This window comes from Tupaia chinensis, unplaced genomic scaffold, assembly GCF_000334495.1.
Source record: "Tupaia chinensis unplaced genomic scaffold, TupChi_1.0 Scaffold149964_1, whole genome shotgun sequence".
NCBI lineage: Eukaryota > Metazoa > Chordata > Mammalia > Scandentia > Tupaiidae > Tupaia > Tupaia belangeri.
In genome coordinates, this window is record NW_006209805.1 from 57,744 (window position 1) to 67,832 (window position 10,089).

The following is a 10,089-nucleotide window of genomic DNA, read 5'->3' on the forward strand; positions in this document are numbered from 1 at the left end:
TGCAAGGGGCCGCGGGTTCTGGCTGGCGTGGGTACTGGTCCGTGCTGAGGCCAGAGGGTGGCGACTCGGGAGGCCCATCCCTTCCCCGGAGAAGCCGAGCACACCACCCATGGCACCAGACGCGAACGCATCAGCTGGGCGCTCCCAGACTCTCCCAACCGGGACACAGGACCCATCTACGCAGGTCTCCCCAGCAGCCCCCCGAGTCCAGCTGACGTCTTTAGGGTTGGAGGTTCTGGCCCTTGCCAGATTCCGGGGCGTGGGTCTGGCCATGGTGAGCTGAAGGTGTGTCCTCGCCTCGGCCGGCTAGCCAGGTCCAGTGAGGCACGGGGAGGTGCCAGCAGGCAGGACACGCGTTAGCCAGCCTGGCACAGCAGAGAGGACTCCAGGGGGCTCTGGGGGAGACCACGGAGGTGCCAGCGAGGGGCCGATGGGAAGGTCTTGTTGCAGAGGAGAAGAGTTGGCTGGACAAGCGTGTCACTACAGAAGGGCAGGTGGATGCCTCACGGCTCTGAGGCCACGGCGTCACTCCATCTGGTGAGAGACGCCCACCCTGCAGCTGCATGTGAGGACCTGCAGGAAAGCCCTGCATTAGGGACATTCTAGGGGAGAAAAATTAAAACCTGCGTTCATTAAGAATATTGATGCTGGAAAAGATAAACCTGCAGAAATCTTGCAGAAATGTCACCAAGATGCAGTCCCTGGCCCTGACGTGCTGGGAAGGAGAGGGAATGCTACCAGCCGACAGAGCTGGAGTTCTGGTGCTGACCGGAGCACCGCGTCGACTTGGGCCTGGTGGGACTCACTGCCCTGTGGTTCTGCAAGAGGGTATTCTCTGAAAACTCACACCAAAGGGCAGAGGCGAAGTGCCCGCATGTATGCAGCTCACTCTCAGATGTTCAGAAAAGTATCCGTGTCTGAAGCTCACATGTAGAGAGGGGACAGCGAGGAAGACGGGGCACTGCGGCCGCCATAGTTGAGTCCGAGTGGTGGGCGGGGGTCTCGCTACACTTTTTCTTAGTTACTCTTTAAGCATAAAATATTTCCAAATAAAAAATCAGAAAAATCGAACTCGGGAAAACAAAGCCACCAGCCCTGAGCTGAGCCCTAGGGGGACAGAGAGGCTACAGGTCCTTGGGGGTCGCAGCGGTTAGGGCTGGGCACGGAGGCCAGCACGCACGAAGGCCTCGGGGACACACGGCCGAGTGTGCACCCACTGAGGTTTGGTTGGTGTTCGCTGCCCAGTTCTGACAGTCTGGCAGACATGGTGTCCAGGGCTCCAGGATGAGGGCCTGGGTCCCCCAGCACAAGCCTCTTTGAGTAGCCAACTGGGGACGTGGGGCAGGGGAGGACCCAGTTTCCGCTGCCAAGATGGTGCCCTGTTGTACCTCCTCCGGAGGGAGGGACTGTCCCTACAGGGAGGGACAGAAGGGCAGGAGTTAGCCCTCTGTAAGGTGCTAGTCCCTTCACGGGGCTCTGGGGCTTGGCTGGGCCTCTCCAGCAGGGGCAAGAGACGAGGCCAGGAGGGGACAGGAGGCTGGAACTGTGGTCGACCATGGGGGATCCCATGCTTTAACCACCACGCCACCTGCTGGCCCTGCAGGCCTCTTAACCTCTTTGAGCCTTGTCTTCACTTCTGTAAAATGGGGACAGCTGTGTCCCTCCCTCGCTGTTACAGTCACCAAATCACACAGTAGCGTGGGCCTGTTTCATCATGGATGTCCTGAGGCGCCTGTGAGGGCCAACCAGGCCTGGGTTTAAGATGCAGAGGAGGGCCAGCCAGCGGCAGGGTGGCTGACAGCTAGATCCCACATGGCAGGCTCGAGTCCCAGACCCCGCAGCTGGAAAAGCACAAGCACACGAAGGTCACCGGAATCCCCAGGGGAGAATGGAAAAGATCGCGGCGTGGCCACTCGCAGGAGCTGCCTTCTTGCCTTCCCTCTGTCTCTGTCTCTGTCTCTCTCCCGTGAGTGCACATGTCATCTGGTAACGTTTTTAAAGAGGGGGCCAGTAGGTGGCATGGTGGCAGTCACTGGACTCCCACATGGCTGACTGGTTCGGGTCCCAGACTTGGGAGCTGTCTTCTCACTTTCTCTGTGTCTCTCTGTCTCTCTCTGGTGAGTGCACATGCCCTAGAGCAAATTTTTAAAATGATAATAATAATAATAAAGAGCAATTCTTTAGGAAAACCAGAGATGGAGAGCGAACTTTGTGACGTCGAGGAGAGTTGGAGCCTGACTTCAGAGGGGCCCGTGACGGTCAATGACAGTGATTGGAAATAAGGGTCCGTACAAGCCACACGCTGGGTGAGAAAATATTATTATTGTCCTCCTCCTCCGTCCCCCAGACTGCCACCCCCTCGGGCCAAAGGCTCAGAGCAATCACGTACACAGGGTTGGATGCACTTGGGTGTTTACTGGGAACGGCCCGGGAGGCCAGGCCTGGGGGGCTCACACTTGCCTGGTGATGTGTTTGGGGGCAGCGAGCTCCTGCAGGCGCGGGGAGGCCCGAGCCACCAGGGAGGCCGGGGAGACGGAGTAGGGGTTGTAGGTCTGGTTGAAGTCCTGGCGCACCTTGGGCTTGGCAAGGGCGATGGTGCGGGGGCTGGCCACGGCCCTCTTGGCGGCGTCCAGCACCTCCCACCGAGGAGCTCGGTCAGGGACGCACTTGTCTGACTGGGCCTTGGGCACTGGGGGGACAGGGACAGCATGGGAGCCACTGCTCAGCATGGCCGCCACACAGGGCCTGGCCCATCAGCGGGAGATGGAGAAGGTGGCCGTCCACACGGGTGAGCGTGACTCAGCCAGGGACCGGGACGGCCCTGACCAGGCCACGCGTGGACGTGCCTTGAACACAGCGTGCTCAGGGAGTGACCCCAGTATGTGAAATGCCGTGAGCCAGCAGGCCCGCGGGGACGGGGTGCAGGGGTGGGAGGGCACGTGTGAAGCTGGTGTTGGTGTCTGATCCCAGGATAGCAGTGGGAGGTGAGGCCCCGGTCAGGGCAGTGAGCCCACAGTGGGTGTGGACAGGGTTCCCTCTGGGGCTCACGCGGGAAGCCCTGCAGTCAGGCGTCTCAGAGCCAGAACCGAGCCCGACGCACCTCTGACTTCCCACGTCACCGGGTCGGGGCTGGGGTGGCGCCGACGCGGACGGAGGGCCAAGACAGGGAGTGACTGCTCATGAGGTGGCGAGAACTGGCCTGGTGGTCAGGGGGCCACCGTGGCTGGAAACCCGGCCCTGGCAGCTTGAAGACACTCCTGGCGGCAGTACGAGAGCACCCAGCCCGGGCAGGCCAGGGCTGGAGGGGACAGGATGGCAGCAGCCATGCCCACTGAGGTGCTCTCTCTCCATTTCTCTCTGGGGACTCACATGCCCTCTGGCAATAAAGTAAATAAACAGAATGGACCGTGGTGGTGCCGCACAGCTCTGTGAGAACAACACAGGCCACTGGATGCAGGCCTGCAGGTGCGTGGAGGTTAAGACAGCTGGAACGCACTGGCTGACTGTGTGGTTCGAGTCCCAGACCCGGAGGCTTGAAATCAAACTAGGTGTGTGTATACATCCACAAATCCAGAGACAATGGGAGAGGGGTTGTGGTGGGCATCTCTGCAACCCCAAGGAACTGCATCCCTTCTTAAGGGTTCTCACTTTCCCTCTTCCTCTCTCTGGCAAGTGCATTGCACTAGAACAAACTAAGAAAATAGGGACCAGCGGTTGACATAATGGCTACGTCATTGGACTCCCATGTAGTCTACCGCTGTTCAAGTCCCTGATCTGGGGGCTTAAACTCACACCGAGCGCGTGTGCGTGTGTGCCCAAGATCCCAAGAGGAGAATGGAGGAGAAGGGATTGCAGCGTGGCCATCCCCCCCTGGGGAGTGATTTCTCGCTTTCTGTCTCTCTCTGTCTTTCTGGTGAGCACATGTGCCCCATAGCAAAAACCTCTCCAAAATATATAAATAAATACATAAAAGTGTGAGTGGTAAGGAAAATGATTTCAAATGGCCACAGGTCACAGAAAGGGAAGAGACCTAAGTGTCTGCAGTCCTCTCCAACCTGGGCCTGGGGAAGGGGCTGGACCCCAGTCACCGTGGGGATGGGCTGGGCGGCGGCTCCCGTTGGGGCTGGGATCTGCCTGCACTGGGCCCCTTGCCACCAGCTCTCCTGGGAAGACGGCCGAGCCACAGCCACGTGGGCTTGGGTCACGGCAGGGCGGCCAACAGGGCATGGATGAGGCCCTCCTGACAGCAAGACCATGGGGACAGCCATGCGCCCGGCGATGGACCCTGGAGGATGGTGGGGGGCGCAGTTAGGGCTCAAAGGGTTTGGGTGGTGGGAAGAGCCTCTCTGCAGAGCCTGAGGGCACGCCTGGAAGGGCCTGTGCCCACACACCACCATGCCTAAGCTCTGGTGGATGAGAGGTCACGCATGCTTGTGTGCACTTAGGGCGGGGTGAGAGGTCGTGGGCTAGCGTGCACTTAGGGCATTGGGAGGAGGGAATTTAATTTGTCTTGGAGACAGGTGGGAAATCAGCCCAAGGCCACTTGGGAGGCACCCTGCACCCCAGCGGGCTCTCCAGTCCCTGCCCCACACCCCAGCTTCCTCTCACCCCGCTCCCAGCTGGACCCCTGGACACAACGCCCTCTTCCTCCGCCTCGGCTCTCTCCCTCGGGTGAGCTCCCTGGCCAGCTCCTGGGGGCTGTGCAGGCCGAGCGTAAATGGCCCGCAGGGGGGCGGTCCGGGCAGTGAGGGAGGTCCTTCCAGTCCCTCCGCCCCCCCGCTGCGGGCAGGGCACGGGCCGCCAGGTCTGCTCACTGGCCAGGTGAAGGAGGCGGCTGTAGTCGGACACGTGCGGCTTGGGTCTCGGCACAGGGTCCCACTCCTCCAGCAGGGGGGCTGGGGCACGGGGCTTTGCCAGCTGGAGGATCCGCGGGGTGGGCACTGCCATCTGGGCCGCCCTGGACACCTGAGACACCTGGAACAGAAGCACAGGGGGTACGGCAGGCGTGGTTCCTCTGGGGCGAGTGGGCAAGGGATGGGCTGGGAAGCGGTTAGTGCCCGCCTTATGTAAAGAGCACCTCCCAATCAATAACCGAAGATGCCAGCAGGAGACTGGGAGGGCGGTACAGGACAGGGAACCAGAGTGGCCCACCCCCCCTGCGCCGGCTACGGAGACGCACACGGGCCGGCAGAGCCCTCCACGGGGGACTCTGCGCCGGCTACGGAGACGCACACGGGCCGGCAGAGGTCTCCACGGGAGCCTGGGGAACATGAGTGCATCTGACAGCGCCCAGCCCTGGCCAGAAGACGAGAGGGGAGCTAGGTGTGGCTGGTAGGAGAGTTAGCACGGGCTCCTCACAGAGCACAGATGAGCCGCATACGCGTGACGGCAGCCGCGCACACCCGCACCGCAGCACACAGTCAGCGCGAGCTGGCTGGACAGCGCGAGGGGCTGCGTGTGCTCCCAGCACAGTGTCACCAGCAGCCAGAGCCCTTTCCATGGAAGTCAGCACGGACCGATCTAGAAACCGAGACTGCCGAGGACGCGAGACGTGACCTGCCGTTTGTCAAGTGTTAAACGCACGTGGCCAGCCAGGGATGGAGTCCTGGCCCCTCGGCTTGAGAATGACACGGGCACACGCGTGCCCAGGGTCCCGACGGAGGGGAAGGGAAAGAAGGGTCGGCACACGCGTGCCCAGGGTCCTAACGGAGGGGCTCCCTGCACGCACCTCTGAGCTCGCTAGCTGCTGCACGGTTATGCCCAGGGTCCCTAACTACCACGTGGGAAGCGCCTCGGGGATAGAACCAGGCCGCCGGCGAGGCGGAGGTCTCCCAGAGCCCAACCTGTCTGCTCCAGAGGTGAGCTGCATTTCCAGAGAACCCCACTCCCAGAAGTCGGTCTGGGGGTCCCCGGCCATGCCCGCCTCTCCTGTGGAGCCCTCTGCCTGCCGAGTGGCCGAGGGGTGGCAAAGCACGCTCCACAGGGCTCTGGCTGGTGCCCGGCCATTCCTGACTTATCTGGGGAGGGAGGAGAGAACGTGAATGCTGGGAAGGTTTGCTCCTGACAAGAGACAAGGCTCTGAAGCCACGTGCCAGGCGTGTGCTCGTTCTGGAAGGAGCTCCTGCAGGTGCGTGGCGGTCCCCGGTTTACGAGAAAGTACGCGGGAGCCCCAGAGGCAGAAGACGAAGTGACACGACCCTGTGGGTCACAGTGGTGCTCGGTCCCTGTCCTCTAGAACGCAGTGCTCACAAGAGCGAGCGTGTGACATTGGTACGGAGCCGGGTCTGGTGAGTGACCGCACGGCAAGAGGCACCGCAGGCCCCAGGGAACGCGTGGGACCACGGCAAGAGCTCCGTATGCCCAGACGGGACATGGGGCCCTCGGGCGCTGCCGGCGAGTGAGAAACGCACAGCCGGTTTAGACAGTAAGCCGTCAGCTTCTGAGAGTCGGACAGACGCAATGACCTAGCGGTCCCGATTCGGGGACCCCCACTGCGGTGATTTACATGTGCCTCCAGAGCTGTGTGCTGACGTTCAGCCATGACAGTATCACAGAGGAAACTTAATTCCATCGAGAGCAGAGGCCTCTGCGAGGGGCTGAGCGCGTAACAGGCGACGCCGTCAGAGTGGGGCCCCAGGAGGGAGTCTGCAGCGGCAGAGACCAGAGTGGAGACAGCAGGGGTGCACACGGGCCTGGGCCTCGTGATGGCTCCAGAAAGTGCCCCCAGGCCCTCCCCAGCTGTGGCCTCTGAGCGGGGAGCCCCCGAGCCAGGAGCTAGGTGACCCTTCTTCATGCGTTCCCCGAGGGCAGCCCGCAGACATCAGCCACCGAGCCCCCACCAAAGCCCACACACGGATGCTCACAGCACCCTCGGGTGCAGCTGGGACAGCCTGAGGCCCCGCGGTAGGCACGCACCGCTGGACTCCGTGGCAGGAGCAGTCTCTGGCCCGCCATGGGACCCCTCATGTGCCACCGGACAGGGGAAGGGGACTGGTGGCTGCCAGGAGTCCCGCGTCAGGCCTGAGCTCGAGAACACGACACCCTCAGTGGGTGAGGGAGCAGGCTTTGATCTGCAGCAGACTAAACTTTCACTTCTTTTAGGTTTTTGCTGTAGGGGTGTGTGCTCACTGGAGAGAGATAGAGAGAAGGTGAGAAATCACCCCGCGGGGATGGCCACACTGCAATCCCTTCCCCATTCTCCTGTCAGGGTTTTGGGTATGCACATGTGAGTTTAAAGCCACTGGGTCCGGGACTTGAACCAGTTAGCCATGGGGTTCCGTGCCTTAACCACCATGTCACTAGCTGACCTCCAACCTTTTATTCTCAAAGCTGAAGTGAGACTATGCTACCCCTTGACATGGACAAAGGCTTAGGGTGAGCCCTGAGCAGGGACGGGGAGCCCTGAGCAGGTCTGGGGTGTGTGGATTTGGAAATGAGCTTTTCCTACCAAGCGCTGTGGGTCCCACCCACCCAGAGAGAAGCCGCACCGTCCCCTCCTGTCCTCCTGTCCTCTGGGTTCTGTCCCCGCCTTCCTCTACCCTCCTGTCCCCTCTTGTCCTGTTCCGTCCCCCCTTTTTTGGAGAGGTTTTTGCTATAGGATGTGTGTGCTCACTCTTAAGACAGAGACAGAAAGCGAGAGACCACCCCCAGGGGGGATGGACACGCCACAATCCCTTCTGCTCCCTTCTCCTCTTGGGATCTTGGACACGCATGCACACGCGCCTGGCGTGTTTACGCCGGTAGGTCTGGGACGTGAACCCCGGTTGACTACTGAGAATCCAGCAACGTAACCATTACGCCACCTGCTGGTCCCTGTTCCCTGTCCCCTCTTGACCCCAGGCCAGCGCCTCCCCAGTCCCTGAGTGGGGAGCCAGCACAGCCGACACCTACCTCAGACACGTTGATGCTCCACATGTTGCTCCGGACCTTCGGGGCGGCCAGGGCCTTCAGACGGCTGGATGCCTGGTACTCCAGGGTGGGACGCGGGATGGGCCAGATGGGAGTCGTCCTAGAGGACCCCCAGGTTAGTCCGCCACCCGGCCGAGGGGGCTGGTGTCTGTGTGTCTGTACTTTCTCAGCTCCCATGTTCTGGGCCAGGGGAACCTTATAGGCAAGCGGAAGGTTCCAAAAATATCCTGGGTTTTGCTGAGAGCCCCTAACAGAAGCTCTGTGAGTTTCTAAGGGCAGGGCTTCCCTCCAAGGCCGGCCCAGCTCAGTGGGGTGGTCACAGGTCAGGTGCCTGCCTCAGGACCTGAGAGGTGAAAGTGCCGGTCCCATGGCCAGCATGGGAAGTGGGGACTGTGAACCCCACAAGCCACAAAGCCCACACCTCAAACTGGGCCTCAGCTACGCCTGTCCCCCAAGTACGGCCATGTGTCTAAGTCCCAGGCACACCTGCGTGGTCCAGGCGCATCTGAGGTTGGGTCCGGGACTTAAACCAACTTGTGGGTGCCATCAGCAGGGCGCCACGGTGCTGAGGCAACTGCTCACACGGGTCTGGTCCCCCCACGGGAGCCTCGACTCTACAGGTGTGAAGAGCAGCTGCCTCTGAACCGGCTCGGGGCACAGTGTGAGTCCGCCCGCATGGACGCGGCACACAAAGGGAACCAGGAAGGGCCCGCCGGCTTGCCAAGACGAGGGACTGAGGGGATCACCCCGCTGCCACTGCCAGGTGTATTCTCTGCATCATGAGGGTGGGCAGTTAAATTTGGGTCTAGACCTTCATGGCTCCTGAGAATTAGTGATTTCAGGGGAAAAAGAGAAATGAAGATTTTCTACTGATAATTCAGCCTCCAGCCCACAAACTCGAGTGGGAGGAAGTCCCTCAAGCCTTTGCTCTGTCTCTGTCTCTGTCTGTCTTCTCATTTTTTTTGGTAATTTTTTCTTTTTAAAATCTTTAAGGTAAAGTGTTTTCTCAGCTTTCAGCCCCTCCTTTACCTTGATCTTGCTACCCCCTCCCTCCCTCCCACCCAGGAGAGGCAAGAGGCAGGCCTTCAGAAGAAGACACCTCCATGGATCCTGAGAACTAGTGATTTCACGCAGCACACAAGTATGCTGCACAGTTTTCTATTTTTTGCTTTTTTAAAAAAAATTTTTGTGAGTTGTTTTTACATTTCTTCCCTTATTTTTTTTCTCTGTTTCTTGGGTGTTTTTTTTTTTTCTCTCTCTCTCTCTGTTTCCTTTTCTTTTTATTTTATCTCATCTCTCTGCTCTTCAATCTCCATTCACTGTGTTTCTAGATGGATCTAAGGGAACTACAACCAAACATCCAAATACTATTAGGGTTAACATATTCTTCAATATCCACTGAATCTCGGCACAAAGGGATCAAAACGGAACGGCAAAGAGATTCCAGATCACCTCCTTCTGCCCGCTCCTGAACGCTCAGATTGAACTTCAAGCTTAGGAAGAAACACACCATCCCTCACATGACTAGAAATCACCACAGGGCCACAAGGAATATGAGAAAACAAGAAAATACCTCTCCTCTGAGGGAGAAGAGTACTTCTCTTCATCCACAGACAGGTCAATGGGAATCATGGAAATGTCTGGTAAGGAATTTAGAGCATTCATAATGGCGAAGCTAACAGAGATGGAAGAGAAGAGAGACAATGAACTGCAGAAGAGACAGGAGAAAGGAGCTGATGAGTTCCAGGAGGTGAGGAAATTCTTGCAAGATCTAAAAGAGGAATTACACACTTTACAAAGGAATCAAAGGGACCTGTTAGAGATGAAGGCTATAATACAGGAAGTCAGAATCTCCCTTCAAAATATTAAAAGCAGACTAGATCATACAGAAAATAGAATCTCAGACGCAGAAGAGAAAATTGCTGACCTAGAAAAATCCACCACAAAGACTGAGAAAATGGCTCCAAAAATGAGACTAATATACGAGAAGTACTAGATACCATCAAACGTCCAAACATCTGGATAAAGGCATCCCGGAAGAGAAGAGACTCATAAGGGTATTGATAATCTATTCCATGAAATCCTGCAAGACAATTTTCCAAACCTACAGAAGCACTCAAAGATCCAGTCCCAGGAAATACAAAGGACCCCAAATAGAATCAACCCAAGAAGATCTTCTCC

At 58.6% G+C, this 10,089-nt stretch overlaps 1 protein-coding gene across 1 annotated transcript in view; it reads right to left on the reverse strand.

The window, feature by feature from the left end:
* Positions 1-2,306: 2,306 nt before the first annotated feature.
* Positions 2,307-10,089, reverse strand: part of SPMAP2 (sperm microtubule associated protein 2) — a 14,549-nt gene continuing 6,766 nt past the window's right edge. Inside the window, exons 7-9 of the mRNA XM_006171731.1 lie at positions 7,891-8,008; positions 4,815-4,974; positions 2,307-2,689 (exon numbers count right to left, since the gene is read on the reverse strand). Of these exons, the coding sequence (XP_006171793.1) occupies positions 2,451-2,689; positions 4,815-4,974; positions 7,891-8,008 (517 nt within the window). The 3' untranslated portion in view covers positions 2,307-2,450. The remainder of the gene's footprint in view (positions 2,690-4,814; positions 4,975-7,890; positions 8,009-10,089) is intronic.